General features: G+C 28.8%; 3 protein-coding genes across 3 annotated transcripts; all 3 read left to right on the forward strand.

Annotated features, from left to right (window-relative positions):
* Positions 1–12,648: 12,648 nt before the first annotated feature.
* On the forward strand, positions 12,649–15,160 carry LOC137832283 (endo-1,3;1,4-beta-D-glucanase). Its single transcript, XM_068640348.2, has 7 exons — positions 12,649–13,104; positions 13,355–13,376; positions 13,648–13,774; positions 14,036–14,126; positions 14,263–14,352; positions 14,433–14,533; positions 14,838–15,160. Exons 1-7 carry the CDS (start codon positions 12,954–12,956, stop codon positions 14,976–14,978), a joined length of 723 nt encoding a protein of 240 aa, XP_068496449.1. The 5' UTR covers positions 12,649–12,953; the 3' UTR covers positions 14,979–15,160.
* A 4,514-nt stretch (positions 15,161–19,674) lies between these two features.
* Positions 19,675–20,448, forward strand: LOC137833560 (uncharacterized). The gene has a single exon (XM_068641902.2). It carries the CDS (start codon positions 19,675–19,677, stop codon positions 20,446–20,448), a length of 774 nt encoding a protein of 257 aa, XP_068498003.1.
* A 3,538-nt stretch (positions 20,449–23,986) lies between these two features.
* On the forward strand, positions 23,987–25,757 carry LOC137832296 (small ribosomal subunit protein uS8z/uS8w). The gene is made up of 4 exons (XM_068640374.1): positions 23,987–24,118; positions 24,472–24,609; positions 24,707–24,867; positions 25,475–25,757. The coding sequence occupies exons 2-4, from the start codon at positions 24,477–24,479 to the stop codon at positions 25,571–25,573; spliced, it is 393 nt and encodes a 130-aa protein (XP_068496475.1). The 5' UTR covers positions 23,987–24,118; positions 24,472–24,476; the 3' UTR covers positions 25,574–25,757.
* Positions 25,758–27,487: the final 1,730 nt, after the last annotated feature.

A 27,487-nucleotide genomic window follows, 5' to 3' on the forward strand; every position in this document is an offset into this window, starting at 1 on the left:
CTCAACCCTAAATTAACATAAGATTGTTGATTTTGGCTTAATCCCAAGTCCCACATCGGTGGGTTCATTGTTTGGGAAGGAGGTTTGAGGGTTATAAATTAAACGCTCCTCCTTCACTGTTAGATATCTCAATTTGTAATATCTTCTCCCATAATAATAAAAGTGATATGTTTAAGCTGTGCTCGGAGATTAGGCTAAACCGGCCGAACTCCGTTAACAATTTTCTGGTGTGTTCTTTCCTCTTTATCTCTTTTATTATTCCGCTTTATTTATTCAATATTATTTGTCGGGTAGCTCTGTTAGTGTTCTGTTTTAGTGGGAAAATTACCCGTTTTTCCCAACAAGTGGTATCAAGAGCCAAAGGTTCGCCTTGGGTTGTTTGAAATTATTTGTAATATTGAATATTATATTTTGAGTTTGTAATGGCAAATCAAGAAGAAGAAGCATTGGTGGCAAGAGGTCGTCAACAAAGTCATACAAAGGGGAGAAGAGGGAGGTCTAAGTCTAAAGGTCAAGTCGTTGCCAAAGATGAGTGTGCTTTCTGTCATGAGAAAGGACACTGGAAGAAAGACTGTCCAAAACTGCAGAAGAAAGGGAAGGCTCCACAAGATGCAAATGTTGCAGAATGCAAAAGTGATGTGGAATCATATATCTCTTTAATTGTCTCACTTTCAGCATCATCGTATCCAGATGAGTGGATATTGGATTCAGGTTGTACCTATCATATGTGTCCCATTCGAGATTGGTTCTTTGAATTTCAAGAACTTGATGGTGGAGTTATTTACATGGGTAATGATAATCCATGTAAGACAGCTGGGATAGGTTCAATCAAGTTGCGGAATCATGATGGATCTACCAAAATTTTGCCAAAGCTGAAGAAGAATCTCATCTCATTGGGGGCTTTAGAATCTAAAGGCCTAGTTGTGACGATGCGAGATGGAATTCTTAAAGCAACTTCAGGAGCACTGGTGATGTTGAAAGGCGTGAGGAAGAACAATCTGTATTACTATCAAGGTAGTAATGTGGTGGGGACAGTAGCGACAACAACTTCTAGCTCTAAGAAGGATGTTGAGGCAACGAAGTTGTGGCATATGAGGTTGGGACATGCTGGAGAGAAATCCTTGCAAATTATTACCAAGCAGGGACTGTTGAAAGGTACGAAGGCTTGCAAACTTGAATTTTGTGAGCATTGTGTTCTGGGAAAACAACGAAGAGTGAAGTTTGGCACTGCAATTCACAATACCAAGGGTATTCTGGATTATGTGCGTTCAGATGTGTGGGGACCTGCCAAGACTCCGTCAATCGGAGGTATGCATTATTTTGTCACTTTTGTTGATGATTTTTCTAGGAGAGTTTGGGTGTTTACTATGAAGAACAAAAATGATGTGCTTGAAATTTTCCTTAAGTGGAAAGCTCAAGTTGAAAACCAGACAGGAAGGAAGAATAAGGTTCTCCGAACAGACAATGGAGGAGAATACAAGAGTGATCCGTTCCTGAAGGTATGTCAAGATTGTGGCATAGTTCGGCACTTCACTGTTAGAAAAACACCACAGCAGAATGGGGTTTCAGAGCGTATGAACAAGACACTTGTGGAGAAAGTTCGTTGTATGTTGTCTAATGCTGAGTTAGACAGAGAGTTTTGGGCTGAGACTGTGACATACGCTCAACATCTCGTCAATCGTTTGTCATCATCTGCTATAGATGGCAAAACCCCGTTAGAGGTATGGTCTAGAAAACCTGCAACTGATTATGATTCTTTGCATGTTTTTTGTTCTATTGCATATTATCATGTGATTGAATCAAAGTTGGATCCACGGGCAAAGAAGGCTCTTTTCATGGGCTTTAGTCCTGGAGTGAAGGGATACTGTTTGTGGTGTCTAGAGGCAAAGAAGACGATTATCAGCAGGGATGTTACCTTTGATGAATATGCCATGTTAAAGAAGGTAAATCCAGAAGGAGTTGATAGTACTTCGCAACAGGTGGAGTGTGCCCGAAAGCAGGTGGAGTTTGAGCAGACAGTGGTGATCCCAACACAAAATACCAAAAGTGACTCTCCTATGGCAGAAGAAGAGTCAAATGAGGAAGAGGTTCCTACCCAAGAATCTCAACAGCAATCAACGCCAATTGCAGTTAGAAGACAGAGACGAGATATCCAGAAGCCTGCTCGTTTCATGGATATGGTTGCCTATGCACTTCCAGTTGTTGATGACATTCCATCCACTTACCCAGAAGCCATTTTGAGTTCAGAGAGTGGTAATTGGGCAGGTGCGATGGAAGAGGAGATGCAGTCTTTGAAGAAGAACAAGACGTGGAAGATGGAACAATTACCAAAAGGTAAGAAGGCAATTGGGTGCAAATGGGTATTTGCAAAGAAAGAAGGATTTCCTAATAAAGAAGATGTTCGCAACAAGGCAAGGTTGGTTGCTAAAGGCTTTGCTCAGAGGGAGGGAATTGATTATAATGAGGTATTTTCTCCAGTTGTTAAACATTCCTCCATTCGAATTTTGTTGGCCTTGGTAGCACAGTTGAATTTGGAGCTTGCTCAACTTGATGTAAAGACCGTGTTCCTACACGGTGATTTGAAGGAGGAAATCTATATGACTCAACCAGAAGGATACAAGGTTGATGGTAAAGAAGATTAGGTTTGTAAACTTAGCAAATCGTTGTACGGACTGAAACAATCTCTGAGACAGTGGTATAAACGATTTGATAAGTTCATGAAGGATCAGAAGTACAAGAGAAGCAAATATGATCACTGTGTGTATTTGCGCAGACTTGAAGATGGTTCCTACATTTACTTACTCTTATATGTTGATGATATGCTGATTGCAGCAAAGAGCCAAGTTGAGATTGACAGGTTAAAGGCTCAGTTGAATAAAGAGTTCGAGATGAAGGATTTGGGGGAAGCCAAGAAGATTCTCGGCATGGAGATAAACAGGGACAGGGAGAGGGGAAAACTTTGGTTGTCACAGAAGCAGTATTTGCAGAAGGTACTACAACGTTTTGGTATACACGAAGATACAAAACCTGTAAGTACCCCACTTGCTCCTCATTTGAAATTGAGTAGCCGTTTATCTCCGACGACTGATGAAGAACAAGAATACATGGCGAAAGTCCCATATGCAAATGCAGTTGGAAGCTTGATGTATGCAATGGTGTGTACAAGACCAGATATTTCACAGGCTGTGAGTGTTGTTAACAGGTACATGCATAATCCGGGCAAGGGTCATTGGCAAGCTGTGAGATGGATTCTACGGTACCTCCAAAATACCTTAGATGTTGGATTGGCATTTGAGCAAGATGAATCACTTGGTTAATGCATAGTTGGATATTGTGATTCTGATTATGCAGGTGATTTGGATAAGCGGCGGTCTACAACTGGCTATTTGTTCACTTTAGCAAAAGCGCCAGTTAGTTGGAAGTCTACCTTGCAGTCTACGGTGGCTTTGTCTACGACAGAGGCAGAGTATATGGCGATTACAAAGGCTGTGAAGGAAGCAATTTGGCTTCATTGGTTGCTTAAAGACTTGGGAGTTGGTCAGAAACAACTTGAGTTATATTCTGACAGTCAGAGTGTTATTCATTTAGCAAAGAATCAAGTCTTTCATGCACGGACAAAGCACATTGATGTTAGTTATCACTTTGTGCGTGAGATTCTCGAAGAAGAGGAGATTGTTCTCTAGAAGATTCACACTACGGAGAATCCTGCAGATATGCTCACCAAGGTGGTTACAAGGACCAAGTTTGAACATTGTTTAGACTTGGTTAATATCTTGCACATTTGAAGTTGGCGCCCGGAGGCGCAAATTTGAAGCACTGCAAAGTTTGTTTTTGTTATGTTTTGGGAAGATGATTTGTATTAGGTGTGACTTGAAATTAAGCCAAGGTGGAGATTTGTTGATTTTGGCTTAATCCCAAGTCCCACATCGGTGGGTTCATTGTTTGGGAAGGAGGTTTGAGGGTTATAAATTAAACGCTCCTCCTTCACTGTTAGATATCTCAATTTGTAATATCTTCTCCCATAATAATAAAAGTGAGTTGTTTAAGCTGTGCTCGGAGATTAGGCTAAACAGACCGAACTTCGTTAACAATTTTCTGGTGTGTTCTTTCCTCTTTATCTCTTTTATTATTCCGCTTTATTTATTCAATATTACTTGTCGGGTAGCTCTGTTAGGGTTCTGTTTTAGTGGGAAAATTACCCCTTTTTCCCAACAAAGATAAACTCGAATTTAGTTTGAACTTACCCAACACAGATCCAAGTTCAACTCGATGAAATGGAATCTAATCTAATATAAGTTGGTCTTCTGAAATGGAATTAATGTAGCATTTTGGTGAATTCTTGGTGGTGAAGAATCGTAAGTGTAAATGTAATAAGATAAAAGATTTGGTGAGACGGATCATATCATGCTTAACTGCACCACCATCTCAACGTCAGAGTTGATATGATTTGATTTGAAGGTAGAAAAAATTGGATTAGATAATAGATAGATGACGTAAAAAAAGGGGCATGGCATGGGCGTAGTTTAAACTAATCTTGATGATTCCTAGTCCCTACTTCTTTGTGAGAAGGAACATATAAAATATTATGAATTGTTTTTAACCTCAACCTATTAGGATCCATTAGAATTTAGATGGCTTTGGAATGAACCTTGATACCTAAGCCATGGCGGCAAAGGCAAGCAATGAAGCATAATTGAGAGAAGTCTTAATATTTGTCAAAAAAACCATTGGCCTTGAAATTTGTGGGCGATGAAGATATTGGCTCACCTAAAGTAAAACTTCAAACCTCATCAATTAGGCCTCGAGATATTATTATGGTGGCCAATACCAACAAAAAATGGGGAGAGAGAAAGGATATTGATTGATTGGGTCAGCTTCTTCGTTGTGAAGGTTGGTTCCATATGATTGGGAGTCAATGTCTTTGCAACTGCTTCTTCTTTTTATTGGACACATTTTTTATAGATTTTGTCTTCATTTCTATATTATTTTTAATATTTTTTACCTTTTTTATTAGTTTATATATATTTATTGTGACAGAGAAATGAAGAAGGTATAGTAATACAAAATATAATATTTATAAAACTGGTGGTAATATATAAGAAATGCTACTCACATACTTCTTAGCATACTTTTTTTAATATATTATTTATTATTAAGATTTTACTGAAACTAGTAATATATTACTTCGATCTAAATTAAAACCAATTTTAGCATTCTCCCAAATAGGTGATTTGTATTGTCTTTCTCATTATTTTTTAATTAATTTAATAAAAAAATGTTATGATGGTGTAATGATATAAATATAATAAATAATTTAGGATGATTATTTGAAAGTTGAATGGAATATTGAAATGAGTATGTCTCATAGTTTATTATCGAGTATTAAGATAATGAGATTTTATAGTGTATTGTCAAGTATTGAGATGACGAGGTGTATTGTTGAATATCAAGATAATGAGGTCTTGTAATTTATTATTTAAGTGTCTAAGATGGCATGCTTTGTAATGTATTACTTGTGCTTTCAAGATACTGATATCTAACTTGACATCTTAACATCTCGACAACATACATTATAAACACATCCTATTCGATAATAGGGGTTTAATAACGTATATAACAATAATCACACAATAAACAATCTACAAATCATGATCAACGGAATTTGAATTTATTTGGACATAGTTCAGTTATCGATATAATATAGAGGACTGTACCGGTCGGCACCGAACGACCGAAAGGTTTACGTTAAATGACTTAATTAAATAAAGAGTGTGGTTACACGTGTAACAAGCAGTTGTAACTTCCGTTGAATAAGTCAATCACCTTCTCTGGAACACTCCCTGGATTTCAGGAAACCACCAAGCACGACCCAGAGACCACTAAGCATGTCTCTAGCCATCAGTTGCTTGGCCCACAGGGCCAAGGCCCAAGTCAACCTACTAAAGGGACTTCTGAAAGGGGGAAAAAGTACGTTTTTCATAAGATCAGAGAATTCTCATTGAGCACCATCGTTGACTTGAGCGTCGGAGTACAATCGTAGGTACCCCACCGGCCGACTGAGGCACGCGAAGAGAGAAGGAAACTAGAAGCATATGACAGCTAAGAACGAAGTAAGTATTGTGTATCGACGTGGATCAACATTGCTTAGCCCCCAATTAGGTGAACATTAAAAATATATTATAAAATAATTAGGTGAACATTAAAAATGAAAAGATAATAGTATAATTAGGTGATCATTGATGAATTTTTTATTTTACTATATATCACTACTTTGAATCAATAACTAACTTGAGTTTTATAGTGTAATCACAACTACCTCTATCGATCATTCGAAGGCCAAAAACTAAAAGACTGAAGACAAAAGATCCAAAAATAAAAAAATCCAATCACTGAAATCCTAAGTACCTGGAAGAATATGCAAAGGAGAAACTCAATCCTACAAAAATTTTACCAAAACATTTTATCAAAAATACCCCAAAAACATTCGAAGACCGAAGACCCAAAAACAAAAAACCCGAAAACTAAATACCCAAAAATCAAATATCCAAAAATCAAAATTCCAAATACCTATAAGAATTTGTAAAAGAAAAACCCGACCCTACAAGAATGTTAGAGAAACAAATATAAAATATATTTATTATTTGGATAAAATTCATTAATTGAGATGTATATGTTGGTTGAAATGATAATTCACATAGAAAGAGTTTATATTAATAAATAATAATACAGAATTTTGTATTGGTGTAGGAGCGTTTGTTAGATACGCGATGTCGTTTCAGAGGTTGGAAAATCCGAACTATTGAGATGAGTATTTGTGTTTTGTATGAATGAACAATGACAAAATAATTTTAAAATTTATTAATAATATAAGTTGGTATATTTGTAATATTTTAAAAATAATAATTGTTTTGATTGATGTGTAAGTTATAAGTATTTTATATTAAGGAGAAGAGGGAGTAATAAATATAATAAGCCCCCGTTTATATTAAAGGAACATGTTATACCAGTCAGGTATTATTTTCGTGGCATTGACAATATTGAGTACAAAATTAATCCTCAGATGAAATCTAAAATATTAAAGCATGGCATTTTTAAAACCCTTATATAAATATACAAAATATTTTTTCTAGTGATGTAATATTGTAAGGGTTCATGAGTGTTATAATTTTTTTAATATGCTGAAACACGATCGTTTATTCTATAAGAGAAATGTGGAGAGTGTGAGCTGTCTAAAACGGAAGGCATTTTAAAAAAAAACACACAATGTTTCTTCGCTTCTGAAAATAAGTATCTTGTTAGGATAAACGTTAACTAAGAAAAGGTTAATTATTACTTGAAAAAACCATAAAGTTAGTATAATTCAATTTTAAATAACACTACAATTTCCTTTCAAGAGTTTATCAATTTTATTCATAACTTTTATTTGAAAAATTAGTGATTTTTTTTGTGAAATCTTATATATATATATATATATATATATATATTATATTATTTGCGATTATTGTTTGTTTAATTTTAAAATATAATATATTTAGCATATAAAATAATCTATATTATATTATATTTTAAAAAATATTACATAAGTTTTAATTTATAAAAATAATACATTAAATAATTTTATATTAATACAAAAAGTTTTAGATATGAAAATATTTTTCAGTTAACAGTAATTATTGATATATATATAATGTAATATAATTAAAATGTATTAAATATTATAACATTATTTGATAAAAAATGACACATGTGTTTGGATTGAGAAGGAGAGGGATTTGTGGGGGAGAGGAGAGAGAGAATTTTTTAGAATTATAGATTTAGAGATGATAGGATGAATTTATGATGATGGTTTATTGAAATTTGTGAATGATGTGATACTTCAGAAGAAATTTAGAAATTATTTTAAAAATATAAAATGTAAGTTTATAAATTTATCCTTGTTATTAAAAAATATTTGAATAATGAATTATGATATATATTTTTTTAGATTTGAATTAATTAATTTTTTTAATATATAATATTCATAATTACTTGTGTTTTTCAGCAAAAATTAAAAAATATAATTAGAAAATATTTTTGTTAAATTAAATTAAAATAAAATTATTAAATATATTATAAATTATAAAAATAATATTTATTATTATATATATTTATTATTTTATATAACTATGTGTCGTTGATATTATAATTTTATTTTATTATTTATTATTATTAATAGTATAATTAAATATTTTAAATTTATTAAATAAATTTATATAATATTTAATTTTATATTATAATAAAATACATGTACAAGATATTTGTTAAAATGCGATACACATAATCAACACAAATCTCTTCATTTATTTAAAAATTAGAAAAAACACTCTTATCATCTCCTGGTGTACTTCCTCATTCACTTATACACTCTCAAAATCATTGAAAAAAATAGAACCTCTTCCTCATTCCTTTTCCTAAACATGTTATATATGTTATATATTAAAGTCCAGGGGCATGTGCAACGAGTTTGGTGATATTTTACGGGGGGACAACATGTACTCACGCCATGCCATTTATTGATGTGTGTTCACATAAAACCAACTCCTAACAAAGCCCTAGACTTTTCATTTGCCCATTATATTCAGATCTCAGTGAGAGCTATATACTCATAAATGTCAATGACTCAATTAGGAAAAACATAGTATTAAAACAACAAAACTTAAAATAATTATTAGAGATCTGAGTTTTGCTGAAGTTTTATACACTTGAAAAATGTACTTTTTAGTTTTGGACCAGGAAAGAAAGAAGAACAAAAAAAAATCCACTACCTTGTGTAAATGTTAACCGCATTGTGGAATTGTGGGACCACTGAATTAAATGAGAAGTCTAAACGGTAGTCACGAATGAAAGTTTGATTTAGTCATTTGAGTTTAAATGAAAATTTATTTTGTAGTTAATTTTAGTTGCCGTTAGGTGTTTAATATTTGAAACATGATATTTGTGTTGTTTTTTTTGCAAAAAACAAATAACAATTATTGCAATTAGATGTACTTGGTTTGACTTTCGGATTTTAGAATCGACGTTAGGCATTATTGGGTGCGAAAAATGCTGTCCACATTAAGCTTAAATTAGGAAGGTGTAGGTTTGCTTAACCATTGTACCTTATGAATTGTAATTATTAGATAATTGAACAAAATAGCAACTAATCCAAATCGGTGGCATCAAGGAGTGAATTTTTTTTCAGTTTCCAGTGTCATAGGTTACCAAATACTAATACTAAACTTGGGTTATATCAAACCTTAAACTCTAAACTACATATTATCTTAATCCTATTGTCACAATCAGAAGGTGAAGGCAAGGTTGTGTGAAGAGAATATAGCAAAAGAAGTGGGGTAGTAGGAACTTCCACATATTATACTGATATCACAATCACAGATTCAAGCTTGTATGAAAAGAATGCACCAGAGGTAAACAGAAGGAGAAAGTTTGATAGAGTAGAAAGAGGAGTGAAGAGGAAGAAAGAAGGTGGAAGTGTGAAAATATTTTTTTAAAGTCACCCTTGAAATATAATGATTGTATCATAACTAACTATAAGACTTTTATTTATTTCTAGATTATAATAAATCATAAATAAAATATTAATAATGAATTAAACGATCTTCTTTTTATTATAATTTTCATTAATTTTTTAACTTTCTTTCTTTTTTCTTATAAAAAAAGTGTTTTTTAATTGCAGAAATGAATTCATTTCCAACTTTGAATTTGATTCTTTAAAAAATGAAAATCCGATCAACTCAATTTTCTTGTTAAAGTAGGTATTTGAAGTTTGATCGTGATGACGTCTTAATTATCAATTTTTATTTATTTTTATTCTTATGATTATAATAAATCATAAATAAAATATTAATAATAAATTAAACAATCTTTATTTTTATTATAGTTTTCATTACTTTTTTCATTTTTTTTCTTATCTTATCAAAGTGCTTTTTAATTACAAAAATGAATTCATTTCCAACTTTGAATTCGATTCTTTGAAAAATGGAAATCCGATCAACTCAATTTTTCCATTAAAGTATGTGTTTGGAGCTTGATCAGATGACGTCTTAATTGTCAGACTTTTATTTATTTCTGTTATAATAAATCATAAATAAAATATTAATAATAAATTAAACGATCTTATTTTTATTATAGTTTTCATTACTTTTTCACTTTCTTTCTTATATTATCAAAGTGTTTTTTAATTACAGAAATGAATTATTTTCAACTTTGAATTCGATTCTTTAAAAAATGAAAATTTGAAAAACTTAATTTTCCCGTTAAAGTAAGTGTTTGGAGCTTGATCATGATGACGTCTTTTTTGGTGAACACAAAACAGTCAAACACTTTCAAATTATGTAACTTGACCAGTGCAAAACACTTCAAATTTTTTTAACAATTTTGTATAGGGGTATTTTTAGAATTACAAAATTTACAGGATGCTCCAAAAACCTATTAGGTGCAGGAAGAAGCAGCCACAAAAAATAATGAATCAAAGCCCACTCACATATAAAAAAAAAAATAGAGTGTTTATGGATGTTCAAACCTAATATTTATTGTGACTATTGCAAATTTCATTAAAAAAATAAATTGAATTTCTTTATAAATAAAAACTACTAAAATAATAATTAAATAATTATTTATAAATAAATTAAATAGCATAATTGTTCTTATATAAGTTCTTCGCATTGATATTTTTAATTGATATATAAACTAGTTTTACAACTTTAATGCGCTTTCATATAAATTGGTTTTAAAACTTTAATGCGCTTTTATGCATTAAATTTTAAATATGATTTTTATATTTTTGATTTTTTTTTAATTTTCATTAAAAAGAATCGGAATATTTCGAAAAGAAAAGAAAACGGTTAAATGTTTTTAAATAAAATTATTTAAAAATAAGTCTTTAAAATATAAAGTTATATTAAAAGAATTAATTTTAAAATACAATTTCAACAAAATTACACTCTAAAATATTAATGTAAATAAATTTTGTATTTTTAAAAAGTAAATTTAAATAAAGTGTGATAAAGTATAAATTTTAAAAAAAATTAAAAATAACTTCAATAGTCTAAAAATTAGATATATAAAATTAAAATTAAAATAATTATTCAATAATTAGTTTTTTTTTTCATTAATAACTTTATTTTAATTATTTTCGCGAGTTGAATATCATAATGCTTATCTGCATGTATGTATTAAAAATATTTATTCAATATATTTATGTAGTATTTCGGTGGAATGAATGCATTATAAATAATTTATTATTTTATAGTTTTTTAATATAATTATTTGAGTTATTATTTATTTTAGAGTGGCTAAAAGGGAGAAGAGAGATATTTGTTTCATGTAAATTTTAGGATGCACCAGAAAAATTAACTTTATGTGAATGTCACTTATAATGAATAAGGTGCTGTTTTAATTGGGAAGATACAGTGTAAGTTTTCTATTAATTATAGTGATATTTTTATAAATATGTATTTTTCTTTGCAAATTTTAACAGATTTTGTTTTACAGTTATAATTTTGGTTTTTGAAAACTTCATACTACAACATTGACATCAACCCCTCACTCGTACATTTTTTTTAACATCTTTATTTTATAATCCACAATTACTAATTTAATACTTTAAAAAAAAATGTTGCCATTTAATACTTATTTGAAAAATAAAGTGAATAATCACTTTTATTAAAAGTAACAATTTTTAAAAATGCTAGTTTTTACCTATAATATTTTTAATATTTTTTCTACTTTTCCTTTACATAAGATAAAAAATATTTTTTTTTTAATATTTTCCTATATGGATATTGACTATAAAAAAAATATATTTGTATGCTTAACTAGTTAAAATTTTCACGTAAAAAAGTTAAAAATTCATATGTGATCAAAACAAATAACAAATTCTTAACTGCAAAGTTCAAAATGAGGAAAATAACAACTGAATATATTTTTAAGATATTTGTTGTAATTAGATAAAATGTAACTTTGTTGAGTTATTCTTATATTTTAAACAGTTATAAAGTTTGATTAAGCTTCTTAAATGATATGTTTTATTGGACACTAATACCCGTGCAATACGTTAAAAAGTATTCGTTGAATTTTTGAAATTTTTTAATATAATTTTAAAAAAAATATTAATTTTTTAAAAACTTAGATTTATTATATAATTTTTTATTAGAATTATAAAATAAAAATAAATCTTTTAAATCAGTTATAAAAAAATTAAAAAAAACTAATACTTATACATATAAATTTTTATTATCAATTTATATAATTTATAATTATAAACTTCCTTCAGATTTAATGGTGTTTATATCGTATATCACATTAAAAAAAGAGTGTAGTTAAAAAAGAAAGTATTATTGTGTTCTCCGTTTATTATTGACATAATGTGATTTTAATAAATGAATTATCCAGAAAAGATAATTAAATAAATTGCAGTAAAAAAATATTTTTTTCCACAATAACAATTCCTACCTAAGTGATGCTTCATATTTTATTCTTTTTCTCAAATTTTCTTTTGGTGTAATTTTTCACGTGCTAGGATTATTCATTATTGGCACGTACATATCTGCATCAAAGTATACAAAAAAAACGAGTATATGTCAGAATCAATATCATTTGTAGAGTTTTTTAAGGAAAAAACAAAACATTTAAAAGTAAAATCCACATTCCAAAAGTTTGAAGTGTGAAATTGATTTGTGCTTTTTTTGTCATTTTCATCTTGGAAGAGGAGTTGACATTGACAATGATTAATGTAACCTTCTCTGTCTGAGGTATTCAGTGACGCGATACGCTCTTATATTGTTTGTAAAAGTGTTTGGTGAAACCATTTTCAGTCAACTCCTTCCACGGATCCATTAATAAGGCTTCTCTTCTCTTCTGTTCTCTTACAAGACAATCTGAACAATCCTAATTCCTCAATACCATATTTTCTGGCCATGTCAAGTTCTCAGTGTTTTCAGAACCCACCTAACTTGAACTCAGGTATCCATGGAGCAGGAACTATCCAAGAACTTGCAGGACTTAGTTCTTATGTCACTGGATCTCCTGATTCCAAGTTGGCACTCATCCTAATTTCTGATATATTTGGTAAGAAACCCATCTCCAATATCTTTCAACCTGTTTTACAATAATCTTATTTTAATATTATTTCCTACTGTTCAACAATATGTTGCTGATTCAATCCTGGATCTGGGCTATCTCCAAACAATAATAGGCCATTTATAAAATCTTCACTCATCTTTTGTTTCAAGGAAAGTGGAGGAATCATTAAAAAATATCACCTTTTGAAGATACTTCCATTATAATCTAACTCTTATTTGTTTTGGAATTATTTCAGGGTATGAAGCACCAAATCTAAGGTAAATGAAAATTCCCATGATGAATAATAAATATTGAATTCCTTCTTCCATGATTTCCTCATTCAACTAGCATGCTTGCACAAGAATACAAGATTCCTGAAGTTATGCTACAAAATGATTTGTAAACACTGACAATGTTTTATCTGAGTGACAACTATATATTTGACCACTTAACTTAGCTGATAGTGTTGGACTCTAATGCTTCATTGCTTCATGAGATTTAATGTATGAAACTATTTGCCATGAGCTTTGACATTCTCTCACTGTAAAGGAAACTAGCTGACAAAGTAGCAGCATCTGGATTCTTGGTTGTTGTTCCTGATCTTCTGTATGGTGACTATGCTGACTTTCATAATCCTAAGTTCGATCGAGAGTCGTGGCGAAAGGCTCATGGAAAGGTTTGTAAACAGTTCAATGCTTACAACTGCAGTTGTTTATTTATTTCCTATATCTAGTTCACTGATTCATATAACATACCATTCAGTATAATCACTTTGTGACACTGGTATGATGGAACGAAATTCTGCATAAACATTTTTAAAATATGACAAAAATTGATTTTAATTCATGCATAAACTAATTTTAATTTATACGTAAGTTCATCAAACACCTGCCTGGGCTTAACAAAATGTTTATGCAAATATGATGTTTTTTTATAGGATAAGGCATGTGAAGATACCCAACCTCTAATTGCTGATCTTAAGAGTAAAGGTGTTAAATCCATAGGAGCTGCTGGTTTTTGCTGGGGAGGTAACCAAATTTTTTCCTTTAGTCAACTTCATCGTGTCAATTCACAAGATGAAATTTTTTAAGACAATATAAGTTGTACAGATAAAAGGGTTCAGGGTTTGTAAGTGAAATAGTTTAACCTATTAGCTATGTGCAGGGGGTGTGGCAATCAAATTGGCAATTTCCAGTGACATTCAGGCTGCAGTTATTCTTCATCCCGGTCCAATCTCAGATGATGAAATTAACGGTAAACTTTTGTTTTTCAATCTTGTAGTTAATCAAATAACTTCAAAGATTTTTGACAAACTTTATTTTGTTTTACTACAGAGGCCAAGGTTCCTATTGCTATCCTGGGAGCCGAAATTGACCATCTTTTCCCACCAGAAAGGTTGAAGCAAGTTGAAGAAAAACTGTCTACAAAATCTGAGGTGAGAAATTCTGGGGTAATCTTACTTTCTTTTAATTCCTTTAAAATAACAGTTTGCAGCCTTTTTATGAAAGTAGCTGCAGTGACATTGTGAGGTATTAGGTATATTAATTAGAAAATTGTCCAAGTGTAATGAGTTACAATGTTTTCAATATTTGAGCTATGATACTCTTTTAAGTTTAAATAATCATATATCATCACTAAAATAGTGTTATGTGATCACATTATCTAATTTCTGTTACTATCATAGTCAAATTATCAATATGTGCAGTGTTCACTCCAAATTGTTCATGCTTTTGTATCAGTTTGAGAGCTTTGTGAAACTATTCCCTGGTGTTACGCATGGGTGGACAGTGCGGTACAATGATGATGATGAAGCTGCTGTCAAGAGTGCAAAAGAGGCGCATCAAGACATGTTGAACTGGTTTGTCAAACATGTCAAGTGAAGGTTGTTTTCCACCACTAGAATATGCATGTCTGTTATTGAAATCGGATGTGCAAGATTATCTGATTGTTATTGATTTGGGTTGACGAAAGACTAAAACTATCACATTTTGTGCCCCTGACTCTGTAAAAGTTCATTTATGAAAAATTGATACAATAAACAGAAGAATCTTTGGAATGTTCAGTAACCGTGTAGTGATACTCTTACACTGCCATCATTTATAACAAGCAGTTTTGTCTGGCAAAGAATAGCAAGTAAAGAAACTTATGCATAAGTGAATTTAATCCTAACTCTAATAATATGTTAAATGGGTGATAGATTCATTAAATCTTATTTTTGTTGCTTTGTAGATTATATGTTCTATAATGGTAACTGTTGAGAATGTGACTTTGATGTTGCTGTTTTTTTTGGAAGCTTTCATATTTGTTTTCTATGAATAGGTCAAATGGTTTCAGTAAATGTGTGTTATGAGATACTTATTTTTGAAAAAAATTCCTAAAACTAGTTTCCAAGTTTTTGATGGGTAAAAGTATGACCTCTTGACAATCGCATTGAATTCATACTTAGGCATTAGGTCTTTTTGTAAGTTGTAGAGGGTTTTGATGTCCTTTTCATGTTGAAGTAACCTGCAATCCACAAAAACATAAATTATAAGAAGAAAACAAAGAAAAATAAAGAAAATAAAGTTTTAAAATAACTCCTATAAAAAATAAAGATATTTTACTAAAGTTTGAAGATATGATAAATGATCCACCTATTTAGGACATAAGAATGCTTTGAGATATTTATCAAATAAAATCTATTCATTAAAAAAGATTTATATGGCTACATGAACCTTCAAACTCTTAAAACCTAAAATATGGTACAACAAAGTTAATTCCTTTTAAAAGATTACTTTGGACTTTTAAAAGAGTCCAGCTGAAATCACATTTTATTATGTCAAACAAACATGTTAATATTGTTACACGATTCCTTTTAACTATTATGTACACAATTTCTTAAGATTTTATCTTTTAAATTCAAAAAAATAATTAAAATAAAAAAATAATGTTGCCAATAAAAGAAATTACCTACAATAAAATTAAAAAAAATATTTCTATAATTATGTTTTATAAAAAGAATACAATTAAATGATATTTTTTTAAAAGAAAAAAGTGAAGTCATTATAGAAGTATGATCATAATTTATTTTGTACGATGACTATTTATTTTGTACCGTAACTATATTGGTTGAACCATTAATTTTAATTTACACAGTTTTGATTATTTGATTATTAAATATTATTATCATTTATTCTACATGTAATAATTTTTTAAAATTATTTTTTGATTATATGTTTATTTTATATTCTCCGATATATCTTAATCTTTATGAGTTTGAAATTGAGGAAGATGATACTAAAAATAGTAGAAAGGTAAAACATAGCAAATATTTTGATTCAATTCTTTTATATTCAAAATTTCAATAACAAAAAATAACAAATTTTTATTGATTTTTTTGTTTAAAAAAAAACATTGTGTGCGAGCTGGCCTTTATGTGGAACAGGACACAAAAATCAGCCTGAGTTCATTACGCGGGACAGACCTATGCGAGACGGACCTATACGCGGCATAGCAACCCGCATTATTCTAGGTTGGTAATAGTTGAGAATGTGACTTGATGTTGTTTTTTTGGAAGCTTTCACATTTGTTTCCGTGTGAATAAGTCAAATGGTTCTAGTAAATGTGTGATATGAGATACTTATTTTTGAAAAAAAATCCTAAAATTAGTTCCAAGTTTTTTATGGGTAAAAGTATGACCTCTTGACAATCACAATGGATTCATACTTGAAGGCATTCAGTCTTTTAGCAAGTTGTAGAGAGTTTTGATGTCCTTTTGATGTTGGAGTAACCTACTATCAACCAAAACAAAAAGAATGAAAGAAAAAAAGGTTTTGAAGTACTCTTAGAAAAATAAAGATGTTTTACTAAAATTTGAAGATATGATAAATGATCTACCTATTTACGACATAAGACTGTGACATTTATCAAATAAAGTCTATTCACTAAAAAAATATTTATATGACTAGATGAAATCATCAAACTCTTAAAACCTAAAATATGGTACAACAAAGTTAATGATTGAGTTTGGACTTTTAAAAGAGTTTATCTCACATTTTATGTTAAACAAGCATGTTAATAGGCTTCCAATCTAGTTGGTTCTTAGATTTTGTTATGAATAGATATAATCTATCTATGTATCGTTTTTGTTAATATATGAGTTTTGGTTTAGTTCCCCATATTTATGTTTTTTTGTAATAATATTTTTTTTCATATGATGACAGATGATTGTTATTACTTGAGGTGTCAATCTAGTTGAAATGTCAAATTGCATAATGATACCTAACATGAAAGCTTTAAAAAAACATGTTAATGTTGTTACTTTAAAATTATTTGATTGTATGTGTATGTTGTTGATTTGGGGTGATATGAAACTAGTTAATATTTGTTTATCAATTAAAGCACGAGATGAAGGACTTCTTTAAAAGAAAGTCAAGTGATATAAGTTATAATATTCTGTAGATAACTTAGATGTTTTTTTAGTGTTCCAAGAACAAACAAAAATTGTAGTAAGATTAAGAGTAAAAGTTGAATTCATTAGATTAAGAGTAAAAGTTGAATTCATTGTAATTGTAGTAATTGGGAATGAAATTTTGAAGTCAAAGAATATTTAAGTAAATCTTTAATGTGAATTTGTGTTTATTAATGTTTTGTTCAAATCAATAGAGTTTGAGAATCAAGAAAAATTTGTAAAAATTAGATTGTTTGAAATAAGAAAAATTGAGGATAAATTTATAAAAGTTTGTATAAATGTGACGAGTGTGGTTGATTAATTTTTTTTAATTAATAAAAATGTAAGATTATAATTTTATTCATGTTATAAAAATTATTTGAAAAATAAATTTAAATTACTATTTGTATATAAAATCTGAATTGAAACTACTATAATATATTATCTCAGTTAAGAAAATATGACATATGTAAAAAGTTATTATGACATAAAAATAAATAATATTTAAATGTTTATGATTATAAAAAAAAAGTAATTTTTATATTAAATTTAAATAATAATAATATTTTATATTTATAATTAATATTACTATTATATAATTTTATTTTTTTATTATAAATAATTATACTTATTGTAATTATCATTAATTATTTTATTTTTATTTTTATTAATAATACTATTAAATAATTTGATTACATAAAATTTTATGTACTATTTAATAAATTTTATGTTTTTAATATTATTTTGATTTTATTATATTATATATAATCTATTATACATTAGAAACTTAAGTTATAATCCGTTATATATATATATATATATATATTTAATAATATTTATAATTTTTATAATAAAATTATAATCTATTATAATTTTTATATATAAATTATATAATTGATTATATTTAATAATAATAATAAGTTAATATATTTTAAAAATAATTTAATATTTAAATATATTTTTTGAAATAAAATATTATAAAAATAAAAAGTTGTAGTGTCTCGATATATTCAAATAAAAGATAAAGAAAATCAATTATCAAAATTGTATAACCCATTATACTTCAAAATATAATTCACACAATTAATTATGTTTTCAAGTATAATTAATGATGTGACTTATATTTCAAATCAATAGTCAGTTACGCAATATGATAATCTATTACCCCATTTTTACTAATGGAACTTTGTTATCACTTGTAATACTATGATGTTTTCTTTTGTTTTTCAAATTTAGGTAGTTTTCTTCTTCTTTTTTTTTCATTCATGTCATGATGAAAAATGAATAATTTCATAAAAAATTCACACTTATATTTTTTGTAAATGCATGAAATCAAATAGGAGTGTCTCTATCAAATTCATCAACACTACTCACCCATAAACAAACACAAGGTAAAAGAGGTTTAAAAATATGATGATTGTGTACACAAAAAAATCAAGTTGTTTATATTCCTACTAAATCTTTATTATTACACTTTTTAGAAAATTTGGAAATTTATTTCAACAACTCAAATTTTAACTCAAAAGTTATCATTACCAATTAAGTTATTTCCTATTTTTGTTAATAGAATGATTATAAATGATTTTTTAGTTAATGATTTTTAAATATATTTATATTAAGCTGTGTTAAAAAGTTAAATTTGTGTACTCTTACAAATATTATTTAATACTCTATGTTATTTTAGTACATTCTTTTATATTTTTTATTTATTTATTTTTCTCTCTTTATGCAGTTGGTTTTATTTCTATAACCAAAAGTAATCATGCAATTTACTAATCATTTATCTTAATTATTATCTCTATTAATGTTAAAAGACAAAGTAATCAGTTTAAACCTGATCAACATTGTCATCCGTTAATAAAATAAAAAATAATTATTTAAAATAAAAATAATGTACACAATAAAAGAAATTACCTTCAATAAAATTAAAAAAAAAGTATTTCTATAATTACGTTTTATAAAAAAAAGTGCAATTAAATAATATTTTTTTAAGAGAATAAAGAGAAGTAGTTAAGAAGAATCAATTTTTTTAAAACAGATAAATATAAACGGTCATATTTTAGTTTGTTATATATAAAACCTTTCAAATTGAATTGTATATTTTTTGTTTTGTAAGTCCTCATCTTCTTCTGCCTTAAGCCAAAACAATGTCTAACCCTAATCATGAAAATGGTGAGAACAATGAGAATGATAATGAAGATTTGCTTACACTGTCCCTTTCATCTAATAGTCGAAAGAGACCAGCAACACCCTCTCTCCCAACAACCCAAATTTTCATGAGGGCACCATGCACACCCTCCAACACTAATAATATCAACAACGCTATACCAGCAAATTCAAATTCCCAACCCCGCCGCTGCCGCCGTCGCCGCTCTGCGTTCGAAGAGAAGAGCGAAACCATCCCTCCACCGTTCCCCTGGGCCACGGACCGACGCGCCACCGTGCAGAACTTCAGCTACCTTATAGAGAACAGGATTCTTGCCATCAAGGGTTTGGTCGAGTGCAAAAGCTGCAAGAAGAAATTCGAGATGGTTCTTGATTTGAGGAACAATCTGTCACAGTTGCTGAACTTCATTGATAAGGAAAAGAAGAATATGCACGAGAGGGCACCGAAGGTTTGGATGCGGCCGGTTCTCCTAAGATGCGAGGGCTGCGGGGAAGACAACAGCGTCCAACCGTCGTTTGAAAATACGAAGAAAAAGAACATTAACTGGTTGTTCTTGTTACTGAGCCAAATGATTGGTTGCTGCACTCTGGCACAACTCAAGTATTTCCTGAAGCACAACAACATCCATCGCACTGGCGCCAAAGAACGTGTTCTTTATTATTCCTACATGTGCCTCTGCAACCAGCTTAAGCCTTACCACCCCACTCCCATTCTGGATAGTAACACCACATCATCATCATCATGTCGCCCTTAAATCATTAGATACTCCATACTTATTCTCATTATTATGTTCTAATTTCTTCTCTGCATTCTCAATTTGGTTTCTACTTTAGGAGTTATATATATATATGAACTCTCTTTCTACTTTCTTAATATCCTTTCCATATATAGTGTAACACAATGGTTGAGCTTGACTGAATATTTTTCAGAGCACTCAATGCCATTAATGTGTTAATCTTTACTAAGTTCCTCCTCCTTCCCCAAGTCAATTTGGTTCTTCTAATATTAATCTCTCAGATGTTAACAGATTACTTTGAAAAACTTTTGTAACAATGATTTATTCACAATCATATTTTTTTTTATATAATTACATTACAACCCTTAATATTATTATTTTAATAATTTTTTTATATTATTTAATTATAAATTTCTTTGTAACAAGATAGACACACTTAACACGATTTACGAATATTATGGTTGAAACTTTAACCACTTCACTTGCTATCGGTTATATCTGTTTTTATTTCTATAATTCTTCTCCAAATGGATCCTAATGTGTAGCAATTTAATTTTTTGTTTTTAAAATTTCTACATAATTTTTTTTCTTTTGTTTTAAAATAATATATTTTTACATTACACGTGTACCTCATTATAAGCTTTGGGTGTACATGTAATGTAAATGTAAATGTAGTTTAAAAAAACAAAAATATTGGGTTGTTGTTATAATTTTTTTCTTCTGTTATTTGTTCACAAAAACTTGATGTGCATATAGTTTTTAATGAAACTTTTAAGGCCAAAATGTTTTTGTCTTTTTCATTGAGAACACACATGCCCTTGTAAAAGATTTAAAGGTTTGAAGTTTTGGACATTTTGTTTGTTTTCTCATTCCTTGTCCATTTTGCGTGAAATCTTTTCTTAATAAGTTTTGTTTGTTATTTAATGTTCTTGAATTTTAGAATTTGTTATGCATTTTATTTGAAGAATGTTATATGATGTAAATATGGATCATGAATATTTTTCAGATAACATTGTTCAAACAAAATGCAAATGGATACTATGTGGTTTAATAAAGAAAACAAAGATACTTTTGATATTAGAAGTTTCATTAAAAATGGTATCATGCAAATAATAAACGGAGGATTAAATTACAATGATAGTTCTTGGGATTTTTTGAATCACACTTACACCATGTTTTTAATGGGTTACATATAAATTATGAAAAAATGAATGACAATATACAGTTTAAACAATGAGTGTTTGTATAGAATTTTTGAAAATGAGATATAGTTGAAACTTGAGAAAATACACCATTAGCAATGACGAGTGAAAGTGTAAAAGGTCACAAAAGTTAGGGTGTTGACGTAATTAAATCCAAATATAACTAAGTCTATTTAGATGAGTTTTTGTTGCTTTTAGGAAAGATAGATAACAAAATAAATAAATTATTTATCTATAAAATTAAACTTCATAAAGAATAGTGTAATTTAAGAAAAATGTTTTCATACAAATATAATGATGAAATCAAATAGAAAGATTAATTATTAATATTATTTATTTATATATGTACATATTGTTTTATTTTGTTTTATCCATAACTTATTTTGAAAAGTTAAATTACATAACATGTTGGAAATTGGAAAGTGTCACATAGTTTGTTTCAAGTATTGAAATTCAATTGATATATCTGTTAATTATCTTGTAGATGAAATGATCATTGTTTAAGTATATTAACTCGTCCATTTCATGAATATCTATTAATCAATATTTAGTTCAAATTGTATTGATTTAGTTTCAACATCACCAATAAAATGACTTATCCTTTTTAATTCAAAAAATAACCTATCAAGAACACCATATAATGGACATTATTTTTTACAGAAATGTTAATAATAATGATAATAATTTATTAGTTGATAAAGCTATTTAATTCATCTTTTTAAAAATTTCATCATACTATTAATATTAATTAATAAATAGATATTCAGCGTGGATTAAAAACTTACATTAATAATTAAATTTTGATGTTAATTAACTAAAAATTGCAGTTGCGTGTAAATATAAAATCATGACAATAATTCATTAATCTTAACTTTTTAAGGTCTACTATTCAATCACTAATTTTGAATTAAACTATCTATATTAAATAAATTTTAACATGGAAATGAATTAATGTTCTGATACTAAATAAATTATATTTTTAATATCAACTTAATTTAATTTTGGAAAAAAAACATGTACAAGATTTTCATCTTCAACAAAATAAAATAAAAACAAAAAAAAAAAAAATTGTTTGCGATGAAGAATATGATGTGAATGAATGAGATAATTATCAAAAGATATATGATTATGAACGAAAGATACGAGTGCAAAAGATTTATATAAAAAAAATATATAAATCGTGAGTTGAAAAATTTGTCATATTTAAATATAGATAAATTAAAAAGAATTTACTATTAATATTTTTTAACAGGAAGATGCACACATTTATGATATATAATCAACAATGAGTCTGTTAATACTAACTTAAACATATATTAAAGATATCTTATATTAACTAATCGATATTAACTTATAAATATTAAAATAAATAAAATTAATATTGACTTATCTGAAATATAAAATTAAGGTTAATTATATTGACGTTAATATTATTTATTTTAATTAACATTCAACTAAACTGACACAGTGATATTAGTATAAACATTTTTATTTATTAAAAAAGTTAAAAATGATTGACGCCCTATTAAAATTGACTAAATTAGTATATTAAACAAATGTTGACTAATTTATCCTAAATCGTAATTGAAATAAATATTTATTTACTAAAAAAATTAAAAATAGTTGATGTCACTTTAAAAATGATTAAACCAAATTTATCATCAGCTAAATTATTTAATAATAATTTTATATTTTTTAAGTACAGGTTAATTATATTTTGCAAAGTTTAATTAGATGTTCATGTAGTAAGAATCTAAAAAAAGCTACAAAGAAATTTTGAAAGAGAGGTAACTAGGAGATAAAGAAAGAAAATAATATATTGTAAAATAATCATAAGGTTGTGTGAGGATGGGAGACTTATATAATATTGCAAATTCATGATAAATGGTTTATATCATCTAAAAAAAATTAAATTAATATTTAAATTAAAGATATTAAAAAATAATAGATTGAGAGAGATACAAAGCTAAGAAAAATCACAACCTGTATATTGTAAAAAAAAATAAAATCATCAACGATTGATTGATAACTAAAAATACTCTCAAGGCAACTATTCTAATTATTTATAGAGAAATCAATTAAAAAGAAAAACTATGTTTAAATGAAATACACTTTTCATAAAATATCATTGCATGTTTAAAACAAGTAGGATTATGTGTTCGATTTATTTATTTTTTAATAAATATTCTGAACAAATTCATTTTTATAAAATAAAAATGAGTTATTCATGGAAGGAGAGAAAGGAAGTATAATATCCTTAGGTTTCCAATATTTTTGGTCCAAAGATGTTTTTTGTAAATGAATGGGCCACACAATTATGGGCCTGAAAGGAAGGGTCCAACAAGGAGAAACTGCATGGACTCAAAACCTTTAATCGCTAACCAAACCCTAAACAGGCGTAGAAGTTGTTTTATACTCGTGGCCTCCTACGTTGTTAGTCTTCTTCCGCACCCACGCAGTTTCTGTGCCTTCACTGTACTATCTCGGTAAGATCTGATTCCTATTCTCCGGTTACGAAATTTGGTTCAGGGGTTGTCTAGATTTTCTTTGTTACCCCTTCTTATCTTACCTTTCATGATGAAGAAATAGATACTGAAGCATATTTCTGGTGTTTAATTTCATGTTGAGATCCTTAAGTGTTGTATTTTGTTGTTGCGGTAGCCTTTTAGAAGATACCTTGTTAACAAAATTTTACCTTTCGCCGGAAATCCTTGCTTTTTTGTTTTTTCTGTTATGATTATGAAATCATAATACATATACAACATTACTGTGATTAGTATTATTGTTGTTTATAATGATGGTTATGCCGTTTGGTTAATTTTTATGAAATTGGTCACAGTGATAATGGTGAGGGTCAGTGTCTTGAATGATGCTCTCAAGAGCATGTACAATGCCGAGAAGAGGGGGAAGCGCCAGGTCATGGTTAGGCCATCCTCAAAAGTGATTATAAAATTCCTCTTGGTGATGCAAAAGCATGGTATGTGATGTTTCTTGTTTTTTGGATGATACCTTAATTTGATTACTACTTGTTTCATAATTATTTTATATATTTTCGTTGTTTTGGTTCTTTCTAGGGTACATTGGAGAGTTTGAGTACGTTGACGATCACAGATCTGGGAAAATCGTCGTTGAATTGAATGGTAGACTGAACAAATGTGGGGTTATTAGCCCCCGTTTTGATGTGGGTGTCAAAGAGATTGAAGGCTGGACTGCTAGGTTACTCCCCTCAAGACAGGTTAGCTCAAAAGTCTCGTTCTTTTTCTAACATCAGAGATCTTCTTGTTCTTAGTTCTTGTACTCGTTATAAAATATAGTATTCTGTTTTTGCAAAAAATAACAGGGTTGTTTTCTTTAACTTTATTGTTTACAATTTTTGACATAACACCATTGTGGAGAGTTTGAGAATTTAAGTGGCATATGATTATTTCAGCTAATTGCCTTCTGAAGTCTGAATCTCTCTTTTAGATTATTGAGTTTATATTTTAAGAAGATGTCATATACAAGAATGAGCACCTATGAAATCATGGCTTAATGATACACGCCACATTTTATTTGAGAAATTTTTTGCTGTTTTCAATCTGTATCTTTGTAAGTATTAGTACTACAGATAACAATTGGAATGTCTGTAAACTTTTGAAAATCGGGATCAAAGTTAAGACAACCCACCAGTAGATTAGTGCTATGCTACAATTCTTAAAATACTGTTTGTTCTGTTTCATTAATATATTCGTGTTTTGCTATCAATGTTGTGTCTGTATCGTAAATTTTGTAAGGGTACACGTAGAGGCTTTGAACACAATTTAATTGTTGATCCCTAACCATTAATTACCCAAATGTTTCAGTTTGGGTATATTGTGTTGACTACCTCTGCTGGCATCATGGATCATGAAGAAGCTAGGAGGAAGAATGTTGGTGGGAAAGTGCTGGGTTTCTTTTACTAGTCTGGTTTCCTTTCAAAGATTTTGTGCCGATTTCAGTTTTTTTAAACTCACCGGTTGTAATGATCGATGTTAGACCCGTAGTTTACTGAGTATGCATAGCAGGAGATGTTTTTCTGATGTGCTTTTGTTTGTTTGCAGAACCAAAATAGCAGCTATAATTTATCTAATTTATGGTTTTATTTAAGGCTCGATTCGGTATTACTACTATTATTAGTACATAATAGTGCATATCTCTATAAAGGAGATTGCAGTAATTATTAAGAAAGGAGAGAGTGCCCCCTTATGTAAGGGGCGAAATTTTCGAAATAACTTAATTGGTTTGAAATTCAAATTTTAGAATAGTGTTATATAGTTTCTAAGCTAATAGTCTGTTAGTATATCACAGTTGCAGATGTTTAGTTTTGTATATTTTATTATGCTCGAAATTTGTAGTTCTTTTGGGGGTTTGGGTTGGCTTAGATTTTTAATACTCACTTTTGATATGATAGAGAGGTGTATATTGAAAGGGTGGGGCAGTAATGTTTACACTTCAGAAGTTAGAGTTATGAGCATGGATTAAATTTAATTGTTTGGGCTTGGTAAATTTTAGGATAGGTTTGGGCTTGGTAAATTATTATTTTTTGTTTAGGTAAAAGAAAACGGTGGTGTGAAGTGCATTTAGATTTAGGGTTTAAACTACTTTTAATGATTTGAGTTTGGGATAATTCTAGTTTTGGTTTTAAATTAGAAGAACTTTGTGTAGTTTCTTTAAAATTTAAGAAACAATTATAGTTTCTAAATACTTAATTCAAGGGACTAAAATATAGAATTTAGGGTAATGTTCTGTGTTTAGGGTTTAAAGTTGTATTTTATTTTCAATGGAGCACTAAAGTAATTTAAATTTGAAGAACTAAATTTAAAATTATTTGAAGGAGCTGAAAGTCATAATTAATCTGATAGATTATTTTTCCAATATCATAAGTAGTTTTGTATTCCCTTTCTTCTATGAGTATAATATATTTTTATTTTTTTAATGTATCGTTTTAAGCAATGTTTTGATCTTTAGATATATCGTGCAAATGGATGGATTTTTTGGTGTAACTATAACTTGTGATCTGCGTCCTTGATCAATAGATTTCTGTTTATAGAATATTAGAAATAAAATTGTTGTAACTTGACTTCACGTGTAGATAGGAGCACAATGCACAAATCTTAATGCTAAATTCGATCTTCTCAATTCCCAAAAATAACCGAATGAAATCTAAATATATTGTTTCATACAAAACCACCAAAATAGTAATAATAATAAGCGTCGAGTTTTGTCTGTGTAAACTTATATTAACAAAATAAAATCGTTTTATACTACCACTGTGTACTATAAATCCATTGAATTTTAAAATAATTATTTTAAATTTTTTATTACTAACAAGATTGAATGTTCAGTTTTACAACCTTGATATATGAGTGATAACGATTTGGACAGTTTTCCACACAAAAGATGGTGTTGAAAACAAAAAAGAAACACAAACATTTAGTATTGCCTAACATTAATATTACTGAGTTTTAGTTACACGTGAGATCTTATTTATTTCTACATATATTCAATTGGGTCAATGTTTTGGACAAGTATCACCCTTTAATGAGTTTTGTTCTTAATTCTCTTGCATTAAATTGTTTACCTCCTATTTTTTTTAGGTAACACTCAATGCTTCTCTAATTAAAAATAGTAGGATAATAATTGAATCTTATGATGTATTCAATAATCTGTAAAAATAAAAGTTATTACTATTATGATTGCAAGAAAAGTATTGACCAAAAAAATAGTGGTGGTGGACCTGATTATTGCACAAATGGTGGAATCACCAATTGGTTGACCTTCTTGAGAGCATCTCGTTCAACCATAGTGTGTAAGAAACAACCCATCCTTTGTCCCCA

The sequence above is a fragment of the Phaseolus vulgaris genome, chromosome 6, assembly GCF_051622355.1.
Source record: "Phaseolus vulgaris cultivar YP4 chromosome 6, ASM5162235v1, whole genome shotgun sequence".
NCBI lineage: Eukaryota > Viridiplantae > Streptophyta > Magnoliopsida > Fabales > Fabaceae > Phaseolus > Phaseolus vulgaris.

Coding starts and splice junctions, on each gene's coding strand:
- LOC137832296 (XM_068640374.1), top strand. CDS start 24,477: ATGGTGAGGGTCAGTGTCTTGAATGATGCTCTCAAGAGCATGTACAAT. Junction 24,610..24,706: donor CTTGGTGATGCAAAAGCATG/GTATGTGATGTT, acceptor GGTTCTTTCTAG/GGTACATTGGAGAGTTTGAG. Junction 24,868..25,474: donor GGTTACTCCCCTCAAGACAG/GTTAGCTCAAAA, acceptor CAAATGTTTCAG/TTTGGGTATATTGTGTTGAC.
- LOC137833560 (XM_068641902.2), top strand. CDS start 19,675: ATGTCTAACCCTAATCATGAAAATGGTGAGAACAATGAGAATGATAAT.
- LOC137832283 (XM_068640348.2), top strand. CDS start 12,954: ATGTCAAGTTCTCAGTGTTTTCAGAACCCACCTAACTTGAACTCAGGT. Junction 13,105..13,354: donor CCTAATTTCTGATATATTTG/GTAAGAAACCCA, acceptor GAATTATTTCAG/GGTATGAAGCACCAAATCTA. Junction 14,127..14,262: donor TGCTGGTTTTTGCTGGGGAG/GTAACCAAATTT, acceptor AGCTATGTGCAG/GGGGTGTGGCAATCAAATTG.